The sequence below is a fragment of the Typopeltis vanoorti genome, chromosome 14, assembly GCF_054136105.1.
Source record: "Typopeltis vanoorti isolate ZY-2024b chromosome 14, IOZ_Tvanoo_1.0, whole genome shotgun sequence".
In the NCBI taxonomy this organism is placed as follows: domain Eukaryota; kingdom Metazoa; phylum Arthropoda; class Arachnida; order Uropygi; family Thelyphonidae; genus Typopeltis; species Typopeltis vanoorti.
The window spans coordinates 117,091,775-117,109,948 of NC_143562.1; the positions used below are offsets into that span (position 1 = coordinate 117,091,775).

The 18,174-nt window shown below is 36.7% G+C and overlaps 1 protein-coding gene across 4 annotated transcripts in view; it reads left to right on the top strand.

The window, feature by feature from the left end:
- The window catches only part of unc80 (unc80, NALCN channel complex subunit), a 1,852,146-nt gene that overhangs the window by 601,341 nt on the left and 1,232,631 nt on the right, over positions 1–18,174 (top strand). For all 4 annotated transcript variants that reach the window (XM_090404461.1, XM_090404464.1, XM_090404465.1 and 1 more), the window contains one exon: positions 8,447–8,659. In XM_090404461.1, coding sequence (XP_090260587.1) covers positions 8,447–8,659 — 213 coding nt within the window. The remainder of the gene's footprint in view (positions 1–8,446; positions 8,660–18,174) is intronic.

Here is an 18,174-nt window from a genome sequence, read left to right on the forward strand (position 1 = left end):
TGTATGTCTAGTGAAGATGGCTTGTTCTGCAAGTCCAGACTTTTCAGGTTTAAAGTATTCAATAAAAGATTGGTGTTCTTCTAGCCAAATAGAGGCAGATCTTCCTGTTTGTACAAAATAAGATAATCCACAAGAGCACAGAATCTGGTAGACACCTGGATGATTAAGATGTGGAAGCTTGTCCTTAGGAGAAGTGAGAAAGGTGGAGATTTTTCTAAACGATCGAAAGGCAACAAAAATATTCAGTGGTTTTAAAACTTTTGCTATATGTTCACTGATGCCTTGTACATAAGGGGCTTGTACATGAGTCCTCTTTCTATAAACTGAGAAATGTAGGTTACCACCTGGTTGGCGAAGAAGTAGAAGATCTAAAAAGGCTAACTGCTTATTTGATTCTACTTTTAGGGTAAACTTGATCCTAGAATGAAGTGCGTTTAACTTTGTGAGAAATTGTTGAAGTTCATCCGAAAAGCAATTCCATACAGCAAAAATGTCATCAACATATCTGAACCAATGAGTAGGTCTGGGAGAAATGTTGTCAAAGATACGTTGTTCAAAATGTTCCATAAAGAAATTTTCGCCAACCAGATGGTAACCTACATTTCTCAGTTTATAGAAAGAAGACTCATACAGGCCATTATATCCATGCGGAATCTCATCACCATCTCAGTCAAAAGGCAGGAACTATTAAAACACTGGTTCATTGGGCCCACTCCTTTTGTTCTTCAGACAGTATAACTTCTTCCTTTCTATCGAATGGTTTTATAAGAATTACTTCATTAAAAGAACTTTGAGTAGTTTCAATATGTCTTCCTCTTCAAACACAGAAGAAATAACGCGCATTCCTATCCCTTATGTACAAGGCATCAGTGAACGCATAGCAAAAGTTTTAAAACCACTGAATATTTTTGTTGCCTTTCGACCATTTAGAAAAATCTCCACCTTTCTCACTTCTCCTAAGGACAAGCTCCCACATCTTAATCATCCAGGTGTCTACCAGATTCCATGCTCTTGTGGATTATCTTATTTCGGACAAACAGGAAGATCTGCCTCTATTTGGCTATAAGAACACCAATCTTATATTGAATACTTTAAACCTGAAAGTTTGGACTTGCAGAACATGCCATTTTCACTAGACATAGAGTTCATTGGAGAAAGACAAGAGTTCTTCACAAAAGTCAGTTCCTCATGGAACGCCTTTATAAAGAAACATGTAAAACTCTACTTCATTCTCCTAACTTAAACAGATCCGACAGCTTACGTCTATCCCCTTTATGGGAGATAGTACTTTAAGAAGCAGCTATTTTTTCCTAACTTTTTATTGTATATATATATATATATATATATATTTTTTTTTTTTTTTTTAGTTATCTTACACCAGCTACTTAGGTGGCGCTTTTTGGAATTGTCAGTTATTGTTTAATTTGAGCTTAATATGTACTGAAGATGCCTGTGATACACAGGCGAAAATTATACTATTAAATAATCTTTATATGTGAGTTTTTTCCATTATTAATTCATCATCATCATCAAATTCCTGCCATGTACCCTCAAGGGGTATACAGGATATGATAGTACTACATGAAAAAAATTACATCATTATTAATTTCCTATCTACAATTTTCCTCCAAATCAGTCTGTTACTTGTCAAGACTCCAACATTATCAGATCTTATATTTCTATCGTCTAAAGCACTTTGTACCGTATCAGTCCACCTATATCTTGGTCTTCTTCTGGGTCGTTTTGCTGCCAACCTGGCAGAGAACACTTGTTTTGCTAATCTTTCCTTGCCCATTCTGTTTAAGTGACCATACCACCTGAGATTAGCTCTGCTAACACATTCCTGGATGCTGACAATGTCAAGTTCTTTCCTAATATCCTCCTTATTAATATGATATTGCCATTGATGCCATCTGTTCACGCCTATAATCTTTCTCAGGACTCTCATATCTGTGGTCTCTAGTCTTTGGTCAAGTGTTTTACTTCTGACCCAGCTCTCAGATCCATAAGTTAAAACTGGTTTGAACACTGTCTTGTATACAGCTAATTTAGTGTTCCGACTAATTTTTCTCTTATTCCATATGAATTTATTCAATTGACTTCCCACCATACCAGCTTTGCTGATTCTGTTGTCTATTTCTATATTTAATTTACCATCTTCAGTAAAAATCGTGCCTAAATAGCCGAAATGTTTTACTTGTTCCACAGGTTCTCCATTCACAACAGAGTTGACATTTTCAATGATTCTGCCTATTTTCATTGTCTTTGTCTTTTTATTGCTACCTTCATACCGTATCTATTACAACAGCTATTCAATTTAGTCAACGAATCTTGCAGACTTGTAGTAGATTTATTTAGAAGTATAACATCGTCTGCATAAAGCATTAACATCTCCAATTTTGATATCATGTTTAATACCACTTTCCTTCATAATATGATCCATATAGATAATGAATAACAGATGGGATAATGTACATCCTTGTCTCACACCAGATTTAAAATTAAACCATCTTCCTGTACTTTCTTCAATTCTAACTGCTGACTTACAACTCAAATAAAGACTAAGTATTGCTTGATATAATGCCCCATTGACACCATATAACTGCAGCGTATTGAATAGCTTCTCTCTTGGCACCTTGTCATATGCCTTTTCCAAATCGACAAAACTTAAGTACAGATCTTTGTTATATTCCCATTCTTTCTCGACTATTTGTCGTAAAGTGAAGATCTGATCCTGATAGCCTCTATTTGGCGTGAATCCAGCTTGTCCTTCACCAAGCTTTTCTTCCACAATTCTTCTCAACCATTCTCAAGTATACTTGCATAGATCTTGCCAGGAACACTCAGTAGGGAAATACCTCTGTAATTCTCACATGCAGTTTTATTTCCCTTTTTATACATGGGTACCATTAGAGCTCTACTCCAATCATCGGGAATTCGTCCCTCTGTCCAGGCTTTCTGAACTATGCAGTACAGCCACTGTAAGACTCTTATACCACCATACTTCAGCATTTCTTGTCGAATATCATCTACTCCTGCTGCCTTTTCACATTTCAAGCCTTTGATGGCTTTTTCTACTTCAAGTATGGATATGTATTCCTGACTGCATGCTTGGTCAGTGTTTTTTACCACTGTGCTGTCATCACTGCTTGTTTCATTTAGCAGTTTTTCAAAGTAATTACTCCATACTTCAAGGATATCTTTTTCTCCTGTTTTCATGTCACCTTTATCATCTCTAATTCCTTTTACAGCACTCTTTCCTCCATTCTTAAGCTTCTTCAACAACCTCCAGAATATTTTGCCACCTTCTTGATATTTATTTTCTATATTCTTGCCAAAGTCCTCCCATGACTTTTGTTTAGCTAGTTTTACATATTGTTTAGCATTCTTGCATTTGTCTCTATATTCTCTAAGAGCACAAGCTGACTTATTTGCCAGGAACTTTTGATATGCTTTCTTCTTTTCCTTCACTGCCTCTTTAACTTCCTGTGTCCACCAGGGAGTTCTGATTTTTTTATCCTTACAGACAACCTCACCACATGCCTCTTTGGCTGAATCAATCAATGTTTTCTTCAGAGTTTGCCACTGAATCTCCAAGGTTTGATTCCTGTTCTCAAACTCTTTCATTTTTTCTTCAATAATCTTTGTGTATTTTAATCTACAGTTCACATCTGAGAGCTTCTCAACTTTTATTCGCTTTAAAACTTTCTTACACGCTCTTCTTTTCAATATGAAATTCAATTTTATTCTGCTCAAGACTAAATAGTGATCACTTCCAATTTCAAATCCTCTGTACACTGTGGTGTCCTGCACCAGGGAGAAAACATTACTATCAACAATAACATAGTCAATGAGACTTTTCTTATTCCTAGCCTCTTCTCTCCATGTGAATTTGTGCACATTTTTATGTTGGAACATGATGTTAGTAATAACCAGTCCATGTCCTGAGCAGAAATCCAACAGATATTTGCCATTACTATTAGCTTTGCTCTTTTCTCCAAAGTTTCCCAAAATATTTTTGTATGTCTCACAATCATTTCCTACTCTGCTATTTAGATCCCCAACAAGGACTAACTTTTCATTTTTCATTGTGTCAGTTGCTTTTTCTAAAGCCTCAAAAAATTCCTCCATTTCTACCTTAGTAGAACCTTCTGTGGGACCATAGGCACAAATAAGTCTCATTGTCCAGTTCCCCATTCTCGTATTTGCCCACATTACTCTACTTGAGACTGCCTGCCATTCAAGAAGATTAGCCTCGTATTTTGTGTTGAATACTATGGCTACCCCTTCTTTTCTTTGATTGTCATTGCCTGAATATAACATTTTGTATTTATTGCTCAGAAAGATCTCGCCAGTTTTGGTCTTTTTTGTTCAGTCATCCCTGTTACGTCGAACTGGTACTTATCTAATTCCTCAGCTAGCTCCATTTCTTTGCCATTCAGGCTTCTTACATTGATAGTACTGATCTTTAACTCTGGTGATGTTGAGTTGGGGTTTGTTTTCAGATTTGTTCCAGTAGCTGACTTTTCGCTGTTCGCCCTGGTTCCCTGGCGAAAACAACGGGGGGGGGGGGGCCTTGTTTAACCGGGCAACGCCCCAGCCGGCATGAAATTTTGTCATGTTGTACCATCATTTTTTTTATTTTGGTTTAACCAATAAGGCTAAATCCCAAATTGCCAGCCCATCCTCATTCGTTCAGTATCATAGTAGATACCTAACAGGGTGCACCACAAGAAGGTGAGGATTGGACATTAGGTCAGAAGCCCTGGTTGGTTCTCCGCATTTCTTTAAAGGCTATGTGGAGGTCTCCTCTCAGTTATACAGCATGTCTACTCATGGTATACCTCTTTTAAAATTTATTATTATTATTATATCGCATCTCCATGTCGGGAGACTCATCATGGAGATTTGGCAATCCATTCCACTTTTTCACCTCTTTTCATGCAAACAATCCAGTCTGCACACCAGTACTAACTACACTCTTACACAACTTCCACTGATGATCCCTAGTTGTTTGACTATTTGTCATATTGTGAAAAATTTCCTTTGCATCAATTTTATAAAACAGCTTTAATATATTTATAAGTTTCTATCATGTCCCCTCTTTTCTGCCTATCAACCAAACTTTGTAACCACACAGCTTCAGCCTATCTTTGTAGGCACCATTCCACAGACCATCAGCTTAGTCACTTGTCTCTACCACCTCCTGATCCTCAAGAAACCCAAGTGAACAAATGTGTGCATAGTAGTCAAGATGCAGCTGAATCATAACCATATAAAGAGGATAATAACCTAATCTTTACTTGTTAATGTGTTTTTAAACATCAAAGGGCTTTGAGCTATTTTACCAACTTTTGCAATATGTCTTCTGAACTTCAACTCTTTGTCCACACCATTATCTTCAAGTCCCTAGCCTCGTAAATTTCATCCAATACCATCGATACAACACCCAGTATGTAACCTTTTCAACCCGAAGTGCATAACCTTACATTTTGCAGCGTTATATAGACAATCATTATTCTTTGCCCACAGTACCAATTTATTTAAATCATCCTGTAGAATATCTACATTACCTATATCAACTATTGCTTTCCCTAGTTTTGCATCAACAGCAAACAATTCAATACATCCTCCCTCAATTTTTTTTTCTATATCATTCATATGTCAGCAAAAAGTTAAGCAAGTTTGAGTCCGGTTAGTAGTTGGAAGGGTACCAATCATTCGATGTTGTTGGCACACTCTCCCTCGATGAGTCTTTGGACTCCCTGGAGGTGTCACATAATAATAATAATAATAATATACAAATTAAAGAGTAGTGGCCTTAGTACAGAAACTTCAGGTACTCTACTTGTCACCCTGATTCCCCTAGATTCCACTCCACCATATACTACTTTCTGGTGTCTGTTTCTCTGTCAGCTTCCCACAACCCCCATCCATGCTACTAGCTTGTATATCCAATCCCATTTCCTCTAAGTTTCATAATAATTTTCCACGTTGGATTTTGTCATATGAATTTGAAAAGTCTAGTAGTATCATAGTGTAGCCATTTCCTTTATCCAGTTCTACTATCACTTTATTGTAAAATGTGAATAAATTATTAAGACAAGACCTACCCTTTACAAAGCCATCCTGCACGCTATAAGAGTACTGCATCCTTATCTAATCCAGTATTAGATTTACCATTAACAAACTTTTCTAATACGTTAACAACTCCCGATATATTAATTAGTCTGTGGTTTGCTATTTCTGTTTTGGAGCCAACTTTATGCAACGGAACTATCTTTACACACTGCTGTAACCTTGCCAGAGCTGAGACTTAGATTGAACATTTTCATCAGAGGCAATACCAATTCTCCTTCATATTCATGCAGTACAGGATGACATACCTAACCTATCCAATCCAACTGCTGTATTCACATTGATATTTTGCAATATGCCAAACACTTATTATGTACCTCAATTTTGAAATGCATCTCCGTCACATCAGCAACTACAAAATCTCAACCTGGATGATACACCTTCACAATATTATCACTCAGCAACTCAACTATTTCTTTTGCCTCTGTCACTTTTCTACATTAGCACTGATTAAAGTAATCATATCATATTCATTTTTATCTTACTTGTTATATATATATAACTCTTTCGGATTTACTTTCGCCTGCTAAGCTAATTTTCTCACATAATCTGATTTGGCCTTTTTTACCATACTGGTCACCCTTCTGATTTTCACTTTGTGCTGCTCATAAGTATGCTGATCACCTTTTGCTTTATATTCTCTCCACAGTGTTTTCTTTTTTTTGCTTTATGTTCTTGTTTTATATCTCTACTCATCCACTTACTCCCCATTTACTCCTGATCTTGGATATGCAGTTTGATACTGCTTTTCTCAAACAATCTCTGATTATTTACTTCCCATGCACTACTGGAATTCTTTCCTTGTAGCTTCTCAGGCTGTGGCACTGCTACAAGATGCCTCCTAAGTGTGTCATAATTACCAGTTTATAGTTTAACATAAACCCATTCTTGACAGAGAATTCACATGTTTAGCAACTTCTCAGAACAAGACTGCATGGTCACTCTCCCCAGATGTAGGAAGAGTGTCTACCTTGGTTATGGAATTTTTTTCTGATGCTATCACCAGATCCAGCACTCTGAAACCCCTACTTGTCTGTATAATATGTTGTTTTAAGTAATTATCCCTTAACAAGTCCAAATTCCACTTCCATCTTGCCAATTCCCCTTTCCTTCCTCCAGTCTATGTTCCTGTATTTGAAGTCTCCCATAATAATTGTTTGGCCTGCATTCATTGTGCTAATCTGCTGTTGCATGGAATTTGCATCTTCCTGTGTAACCTCTGGTTTACAGTAGCAACCTACAATATATTTTGTTAACTCTGTCTCCCACCAGACAGCCTCAAATAAATCATGTTCCCCTGTCCTATAATCCTTTTTAATATCTAATTTTGTTGGTTGTAGTTTATCAGCTATCACCAGCAATATCCCACCTCCTGTCCTATTCCCTTTATCCTCCATAAAAATACAATACCCTTTACATTCCTGTAATTATATCATTTTCTGTCAACTAGATCTCACTGATGCATATAATTTTGGCCAAGTTGAGCTGACCAATGATAAAATTTCTTCTACCTTATTCCTCATACTTCTGGCATTCGTGTACATGCATTTCAATATCTTCTTGTATCCAAAATTATCCTTGTGCAATGTCATTACCAACCCATTTGAATTGTAAATGTGTGAAATCACATTCAGCATTACATAATCATTTTTCTAAACATGCTCATTTATCCCAGGGGTGGCTAAGCACGTGCTTGATTGCATATTCCTGTAATACCTGTAGTTTAAATGTAGCCTTTCAGGCATATATAACTCCTTTTGGCCATCAAATTCCCTCCATGCATCAGTATACTGCACACCATTCCTCCTGCACAATCTTCTAATTGACTTATTCTTAATCATGTCCCTTCATTTTAATTCTGTTCCATCATACTGAGGAAGTAGACTCACAGTCTTTACTTGCTTACTCTTCATTTTCACTTCTTGCAACAACTCTTTCATATCTTCTCTTGTTGCATATTTTTACCATTTCATATAATTTGTTCCTGCCATAACAGTCATATCTTTCACTTCTCCCTTCTGCAAACTAACAGCTTCACTAACATCTTTGATTTTCACATCTGGGAAACATGCTTTCGTCTCTCTCTCTTGTTAAGTATACCTCTTATCATTGAATCTCCATACAACACCTTATTCTTATTTTGAGTTTCTCTCATTTTCATACTTTCCCCGTTCACTTTTTTTCTTTCATTCTCCTGCCTGCTTTATTCTTTATAACAAATAGTTGCTATTTTGTGCTTCTGTATATAGCATGCTGATCTTGAAATCTGGTTTTTTAGTCAGTTTTTTTCCCCTGTATTCTCCTGTAGAAAGCACCGGTAGTTTCAAGAGCAGCCTTATACCTTGAATGTGCATACTTTGTTCATCGATGCAACAAAGGACATTGGCCTACTTGGATGAAGCTGAATCTACCAGTATTTAGACCATCTGGACCTTTGGCAAATAGAGGCACACCATCAGGATTGCGTCGTACTCATATTCTTCAGAAAGCTGCTGGAAGAATGTTTTATCATTGGGCTGAGGTAGATATCCATCTGCTAACCTTTTCAGTCCTTTTGTTTCTTAATTGTAAATCTAATGTATTTATTTCATAAATTAATAATGTCAAGAAATTCTATTCTTGGTTTAATCCTTTATCCAAATGCTAGCAAACAAAGTTTGCTCATGGAGTATCTTCACGACTGGACTACTTGTATATAGAGGCTAATGACTACCCACCAATACCTTTAGTATCCCATAATGCATAGCATTATACACACACACTAAAGGATGTGTGCTTTGCATTAACAGATACTAAGGCAATGATGTGAATTCATTATCCTCTATACACAAATAGCCTAGTTGTGAAAATAATTCACACACAAACCTTGTTTACTTATATTTGAATATGATTAAAGGATTAAACCAAGAATATGGTTTCTTGGCAGTGTTAATTTATATTATGACAGTGAAAAAACTTCCAGCTGTATTTATATGTTTCAAAAGAAAGGCAAACAGAGTAGCCCTTAGTTCTTTTTAAGCTGATAATGTGGAAATGTTATATAAATGAAGTGGATATTAAATCCACCATTATTTCAAAGCCGAATACAGAAACTATAAAAGTTTCATATGAAATTTGACCAGAGAGCTTACAGGAATACACTCACCAGCATTTACGAGTTGTCCTAGTTGGAACTTATAGGAGACATGATCGCTTTGCCCAAGTGTACATATATTTGCCTCCTATTGGTCCATTTTGATAAGGTTTCACTAGCCAGACAGCTGTTTCGAACTGATTCGTTCTCTTCAGAGACCAGGCAGAAACCTTAAGAGCAACAACTCTTGTTCAGTAATAAGGAACTCGAAGTGTCAGTAAGGTGTATTTTTCTTAAGCGAAAACTCTCGGTCAGTGCGTAAAGTATTCATTAAATTAAAGAGCCAAAAGGCTTCATTTTGGCGATGCAAAATTACAAGGGTGATCAGAAAAGTTCTCGGCCTAACAATGAAAAAACGAATTTATAAGGTCAGAATTATTTTTATTCTTCAACATAATCTCCCTTAAAACTAATACATTTATTCCAGCAAAGCTCCAGCGCCATTTTCCTATCTCGGTAGTGGTTCTCAGTAAGATCTGCAAAATACCCCTCTATGGCTGCAACTACCTCTTGATTCGAAGAAAAATGTTGACCAGGGAGGAAGAGTTTTAGTTTTGGGAAGAGATAGAAGTCAGTGGGAGCCAAATCTGGGGAATAGGGTGAATGTTCCAAAAGAATCAAAGGGAATGTTGTATACCACTTCATAAGGGAGGTGACAGAACTCAAGCATCAATTTATAGGCCACTCTATGCATCAGATGTTGTGGTTAAAGTATTGGAGTGACTAGTAAGAGCCAGGATCCAGAATTGGGTTGACAACAGTAATATTATCTTTGATGGATTTGTTAAAGGGGGTTATCTTTAAGTAATCTGCTTACTTCTTACAAAAAGGTGTCAGCTACATTGGACAAGGATAATTCATACACTGTGGTATACTTAGATTTTGCAGTGATCATTGATAGATTACCACATTCTAAGTTGATGGACGAACTAGACTGGGATGAACTATGAAGATTAGAGCAGAAATCTTGGGGTAATGGTGAATGGGGTGTAAAATTCAATGCAGCGTAAATTTTCTCCATTTTTTATTGCGTTGACTTTTACAGGGGGCACATCCAAAATTCACAAAGGTAGACTTTGTTTGTTATTGTAAATAGAATACTAAAAGCCTATGTATAAAGCCCAAAGGGAATTAGCTTGCTCGCTCGCATAAACAAAGAATGTTAAAATGGTAAAGCCAAGGGCAATGCCTTGCCCTTGGCTTTACCATTTACCATGTAAATGGTAAAGGCTTTACCATGTTATTTGATGTCAGAGCTCTGATTGTAGTGTAAGAGAACTCTTTTGTTTACAAGTTCAGTCTAAGATGACCTTCAAGGTCATTGGAGAAAGGGGTGGCTTGAATCAAACATAGTTCCGCAGTCCGGTAAAACGTATTAAAGATGTACTAAAGGGGAGAAAAGATAAGTTGGCAGAAATGTTAGATCAAGAGAATCACAAGAAAATGTTTGGGGGTTTCAATTCGTAACCCAAGGTTCCATGGAAGAAAGAATATAAGGCAAGGATCTTCAACCATCAGGATCGACAGTTTGGCTAGAACACATAGAAGTCCGAAGGAGGTAAAAGAGGAGAAGGAGGTCGATCTGCCGCAAGACGTCGAAGATAAAAAAAAATGACAGTCACCAGAAGCGATTAGCCACGGAGGAGCCGAGCCGGACCAGATGCCTTGCCGTTTTGACGAGTGCATATGCTCTGACCATTGAACCCTTCACCCTGGCTTCTAGATGCTGGGAAATTGCATTCCAAATCCCGCCAACAGATCTGATTGACGTGCCGGTGCTCCGAGAACCAACTTCTAAGGAAAGAAAATCGAAAAACCCGAGACGGGGAAGAATCTGAAGACTGAAACGAACTGTGAAGAAGTGTGCTACAGAGATGAGGAACTAATACGAGTTACTTGTTACATGTTATTTTGTATGTGATGTAAGAGAACTATCTTAGATAGACTGCTAAGTTTATAGTGATAAGATATATATATATATATATATATGTATGTATGTATGTATGAGAGTAATTTCATGCAAATTTATGGTTGGAATTTTTATGTGTGTGGCATGGCAATTTCCTAAGACGTAATTGATTGGGCCAAAGGTTTAATTGTTAATTGTAAGGAATCCTAAAATTTTATGTTGCTTAATTGTAGAATTGCTATAGAAATTATGTTCTATGATAATTAGCTTAATTTAGGAATTTTAAATTCAGTTACAGTGATTCTCATGTAAATTTATTGCATATTCGTGGGAAATTGCCAAAAGAGTTTGTCATATTTAGCGTAACTTAAAACTAAAGGTAAAAAAGACAATTTTCCTATTTGTATACTTTGTATATTCAAACTTAATGTTTAATAAACATGCTTGTTATTTATATCCAAGGAGTGCTGTCTGATCTTAATATGCAATGCACTGTTTCCAAATAAACTCGATCCTGTGAGCGGGGAAATAAATGATAGATAAGGTAAGGAGTGCATTGAAAGCCATGACTGTAATTTAATTAAGAGAGGATTTGTATTAGCTAAAGACCTACTGGAAGTACTACTAATTCTTATATCAAGTCGGGACCCCTAGTGGCACAATCATTAAATAAAAAATAAATTTCTAGTGCTCTCAGGTATAAGAATATAGAATCACTGAAGGTAGATTAAGGGATAACAGGAAGAAGAAGAAATTTATACAGTATAAGGAAGGGAAATAGATACGTAGAAAAGGATAGCAATAAATTATTTTATATAGAGCGCAGCAGGAAAATATACTGTAATAGTGCAGACTGAAAATATTACAACAGGAGAGTAACAACCAGAAACATTTATAATAGAACAATAGCCCAAAGTTTACAAGGGATCTAAAATTTAGAGGACACATTGCCACATCACAATATTGTGATGACAATGAATTATGCCAATGATATGGAGGATACTGGCTTGCAGAAGTAAGGAGATTTTAATTCCATTGTATAAGGCCTTGATTAGGCCACATATGGACTACTGTGCATAGATTTGCCTTTGCTAGGTTTTCAAAGGAATGAAGAGTTATTGTAAAGGGTCCAGAGGCAATTGACTAAGATAATTTTTGGTCTCTGGAATGTTGAGCATGAAGAATGGTTGAGAAAATGTAATTTGCAGATTCTAATGAATAGGAGGAAGATGGGTGGTATGATGAAAATGTAAAAAGTTGGTAATCGGTTGTTACAGAATTAACTTTAAAGAAGTTTTTCATAAAAAGGTGGAAGGTGAGGGAGAACAAGAGGTCATCCCTAGAAACTGCACAAGCAGCTTTTTTGAGAAGCACGGTATAATGAGCTGTGTGTACAACAAAGGGACCTCCCACAACAAGTCTTTGACTCTATTGGGGTCTTGGGAGAATAATAATATTAACCGTAACATCTGACTTAAGTTGTTTTGTCTGCTAACCATCATCATCAATTTCCTGATATGTACCATCAATGAGTGTTCAGGCTACTATGACAGCACTACACGATTAAGTTTAATTATTAATCTCTTATCAATAATTTAAAATCAAATTAGTTTATTACTAAATTGAATGGCATCAAACACCTGTTTTGCTAACCTTTCTTCTCTCATTCTGCTTAAGTGACCATACCACCTTAGATTAGCCCTGCTCGCACATTTTTGAATATAACCGATCTCAAGTTCCTTCCAAATGTTCTCATTTTTAATATGATAATATGATTCTGCCATTGTTGCCATCTATTCAGGTCCCTAATTTTTCTCCAAGTTCTCATAACTCTGGTCTCTAATCTGTGATCAAGTGCTTTGTTTTCTAATCAAACTCTCATAGAGAATTTATTATTATTATTATTATTATTCCTGACACCTCCAAGGAGTCCAAAGACTCATTGCGGGAGGACACCTACAGCTATCTCAACCACTACACCGAACCTCTACTATGAATCATCTCCATCAATGCCATCTACCGGCCACCACAACTAGTATTTTTTGTCTGTAAATTGTGTGTGTTCTGAAGGGCCGGTTTGTCTGCATGCAGCATAAAAAAAACCTGAGTTTCGGGAGAAAAAACCCTGCTACCTCCGTATGAGATCGGCTAACTCACCTTCGATTGAAATCATGCAGATAAAGATTCCTCCCGTCGCGAGCGACGAGAATCGAACTTAGGCCTATTCCAATCGAAGGACGCAATGTCAAATCCATAACGTAAAACTGGTTTGAACACTGTCTCATGTATTTCTATTTTAGTGTTTTGGCTAATTTCTCTCTTAGAAATTTATTCAACTGGCCACCCACCATACCAGCTTTGCTTATTGTTATTTATTTCCAGATTTAATTTTCCATCCTCACTAAAAACTATGCATAAATAGTTGAAATATATTTTACTTGTTCTATAGGTCTTCCATTTAGAATACAGCTGAAGTTTTTTGTGTCTTGCCTATTTTCATAGTTTTGATCTTTTTATTGCTGATTTTCATATCAAATTTGTTACAGCTGTTATTCAATTTAGTTAAATAATCCTGAAGACTTGAACTGGATTTGTTTAGGAGTACGACATCATCTGCATGAAGCGAAGAGCTAAACTTGATGTCTCCAATTCTGATATCAGATATAATGTCACTTTCTTTCATATTGCAGTCCATATAGATGATGAATAAGAGTGGAGGTAATGTGTATACTTTTCTTACACCTGATTTTACATCAAGCCATTTTCCTATATTTCCTTTGATTCTAACTGCTGATTTAAAACTTAATTATAGTCCATATATTGCTCTGTATAATGTTCCCTTTACCCCATATAATTGTAGTGTTTTAAAAATCTTTTCTCTGTGCCTCTTGTCGTATGCCTTTTCCAGATTTACAAAACTTGAAGTAAGTGTAGATCCTTGTTATATTCCCATGATTTCTCAGTTTATCTTAAAGTGAAAACCTGCTCTTGGCATCCTCTATCTGGTCTGAACCCAGCTTGTTCTTCTACTTCTTTTGTCTGGTAACCAATCATGTATTTTAATACCTGAAAATCTCTAAAGAAATTTCATCAGATAGCCCATTTGGATAAATACTCAAGACCAGATTACTGTTACCAAAACCCATGAATGGTAAATTAGGATTTCCTTCAGAAATTGCTGGAGATCCATTATTCACACACTAGCTATTATTCACACAATACCTGTTATACCTTTTCACCTGTTAGTAAATCACACTGATGAAGTACCCACAACCACCTCTGCAAACTCATTCACTGACCTGCAAGTAAAAAATCTAGTCCTTCAACCCCTGCTAACCACTCTCTTAAATAATTTCTATGGGCAATTCCTCATTCTCTACTTCCTACCTTGCACTGAAAAAAAAAAAAATCTTCAGTGTCTGTCTTATAAAATTCATTTAATAATTTATATGCTCTATCATGTCTCCTCTTTTTTGCCTATGTGCTAGTTTTTGAAGCCCACAGGCCATCAATCTGTGCTCTTAAGCGTTCTACAGACCTGCTACAATCTTTGTCATTTGCTTCTAGATCCTCTCCAGCTTGTTCATTCCCCCCCCTCCCCACACACACACAGAATCCAGGTATCCAGATCTGCATGCTATAGTCCAGATCACCAGATTCATATCCCTTCTTGTTTGCTCCAGTTTATCCAGCACAGTTCTACGTGGAATCCTGACAAATGCCTTTGCAAAATCTAGTATTATCACTGAGTATCCATTTCCCTTATCCAACTCTATTGTCACTTTATTATAAATAATTAGCAAATTACTAAGATATACCCTTCATAAAACCATTGTCTCTTAATGATCCAATTTACCCAGTCCTGAATTCTGTCTTTCAACAATATCTCCAATACCTTAAACAAAGCTCCTAAGATTCTCATTGACCTATAATTTTCTGCTTTTGTCTTGGAGACTTCTTTATTCTGTGAAACTCTTTTGCTCTGTTTCCACTCCATTGGCATCTTCTGGTACTGAGCGTTAAATTAAACAGCTGGTTCAGAGGAGCTGATATTGCCTAGCACATTCTCCTGATACATGGGCCAACATTCCATCTAATCCCTGCCTGTGTTCATATCTGAGGTTCAGCAATATTTTAAGCACTTTTATTTCTTCAGCCTCTATTCTCTCATCAGTCAGTGTTACATCTGGCATTACACCATCACCACCTAGATCAGGGGTGGGCAACCTTTTTAAGTGTGCTTGCCAAAATCGCCAAATCTTTGATGCAAAATTTTTTCACATGGCAACCATAAAATTTTGGGGAACATATTATTATTTGGTATCTTTTAATTATTGGGAGAACCTTTTCAAGTAATCAAAAATCACACTAGAGCAATAAAATCAAAGAATATTGTAAGAGTGATTATTGTAAGTCATGTAAGATTGAATGAACGTAAAAATTAGTGACAGAATTTTTACTTAAAAGGTCTTCTACCCTTTGATAATGTGGATATTTTTTATTTGCCTTTAAGTGTAATTCTAGTGTACTTCTTTAGGTTTGGAAATTATCTAACTCTCACTTTCTACATCCCTCTTAAAAACTCCTAGTTTCATTTCAAATGCTTTTATGTCATCAAACATTAAGAGTCTTACCAGAGCCCTGTAGTTTAAGTTCAAGTCATTTAAATGTTTGCAAAAATCTGCAAAAAACATCAGTTTACAAACCCAGACAATGTCATACATATTTTTATAAGACATTTGTTGATCAATGAAAAAGAGATCTTTCTCATCCAGGCATTCAACAAATTGTTTCAGAACAAGACCTGTACATCATTAGTATTTTCTACACCGAATCCACCTCATTCAATAGATTATGAATTGTCTTTTACCTTGTTTAAACAGTAACCAACCTTGGTTACTGTTTGCAACAGAAGTTCCTTTAGATTAAGATGTTGGATATGTATTTATTTATTTCACGTTTGGCACGCGTGCCAAGAGTTCCCTCCCCTGACCTAGATAGTACACCCATACAAAATGCTCACTCAGTAATTCAACTATTTTGTTTGCTTCTGTTATCACCCTACTAAAATCAAGAGTTGATTTGACAATTGCAACTGTAATAATATCAGTAATTACATAATTACAAAATAAAATAGGGGGATGAGTGTTATTGATGATAACTAATGAACTGCAGCCAAGGAGAATAGAAGTAGAACTGCAGGATAGAGAAAAGAGCACATTTAAGGATATTTGGTGTGAGATTGTGACTAACAGAACAAAATATACAGTTGGGTGCTGCTATAGATCAGGTGATGGAATAGAATTGGATTTTATGCAGTTATTAAGGGCTATCTGCAACAGCATGTAATGGAAAATACTAGGGGTCAGAGAGTGCTTGACGTAGTAATTGCATCCGAGAATTTGGCTCTAATGAATATGACCACGATGCCACCAATTGGTGAGAGTGATCATAAGGTCTTGACCTGGGAGGTGGCTAAATGTGTGGAATTTTCAATTAAGACGGTACATGTGGAATTACTGGGCTGGTAAGTATGACAAGCTTAGGAGATTGCTTGGTTCAGTGCCATGGCATGTAAAACTGCAAGGGCTGGATGTTGATAGTGCATGGGAGGTGGTTAAGGAGTGTTTGCAGGAGGCAATGGCTGACTGTATACCTAGAGTCCGAATAGTAAATCAAGTAGGGGTTAAATGGATGAATAACACCATTAAGCTTGAGCTTCAAAAAAAGAAACAACTATGGAGGGAATTTAAGGAGAAAGGTGACCTCTAGGCACATGAACAGTATAAAGCGCAGGCCAGAAGGGTAACGAGTGTGGTAAGAAAAGAAAAAGTGGATTATGAAAGAAAATTAGCCACGTAGGCTAAAGAAAATCCCAAATAGTTTTTTCGATATGTTGCAAGTAAAAGAAAAAATGTATATGGCAGAATGATTTTAAAGAATGCCGATGGTAGGGAGGTAACCGATTCAGTTGATATAGTGGAATTACTGAGTGAGCACTTTGAAAGAGTATATCTTTCAGGTAGTGATATTGCAGGAATGAAGGAACCAACAGCTTATAAGGGAATTGTGGTGAATGAAGTGGAGGTGAATAGTCTATTACAGAACCTCAATGTGAATACATCTGTGGGATCGGATAGCTCGTGTGTTGTGTCGTACATGAAGCAGTTAAAGAATTGTCAGTGCCCTTGACTATTTTGTTTAATTTGAGTCTCGGGTCTGGGTTAGTCCCGATGGGGTGGAAAGTGGGGAAAATAGTTCCACTGCATAAAGGAGGTTCCAAGGCTGCTGTTGAAAATTACTGACCGATCAGCATATCAGGAGTCGTTGTCAAGGTCTTGGAGAAAGTAGTCAAGAGGAGAATACAGGAATGGATAGATGAAAATGGATTACTGTATGGGGACAGCATAATTTTGTGAAGGGTAGATCATGCCTCAGTAACTTGCTCACATTTTATAACACAGTGACGGCTGAACTGGATAAGGGTAATGGGTTTACAGTGATTCTGCTGGACCTTGCTAATGCTTTTGACAGGATACCACATGGAATTCTAATCAGTAAACTGCAGCATATGGGGATGGATATAGGGTTGGTGAGATGGATAGGAGGTTGGTTGATGGAGAGATATCAGAGAGTAGTTTATTCAGGAGTAGAGTCCAAAAGACGGCCTGTGACTAGTGGTGTGCCGCAGGGTTCTGTTCTGGGACCACTACTGTTTAATTTTTTTTAACGATATAGGAAAGGATCTGAGAAGAACTGTGAATTTGTTTGCTGATGATGCAAAGTTGGATAGAGCAATAGTGAATGCACAGGATGTCAAAATTTTGCAGGATGATTTGGATTGTTTGGAGGACTGGGCCAAGGAGAATGGTTGTCATTTTAATGTGGCAAAATGTAAGGTTATGCATTTTGGGGTGAAAACATTAGCAGCAGTATACCACATTGATGGAACTGTATTCCATTGTATCGACGAGCCCAGGGATTTGGGAGTGTT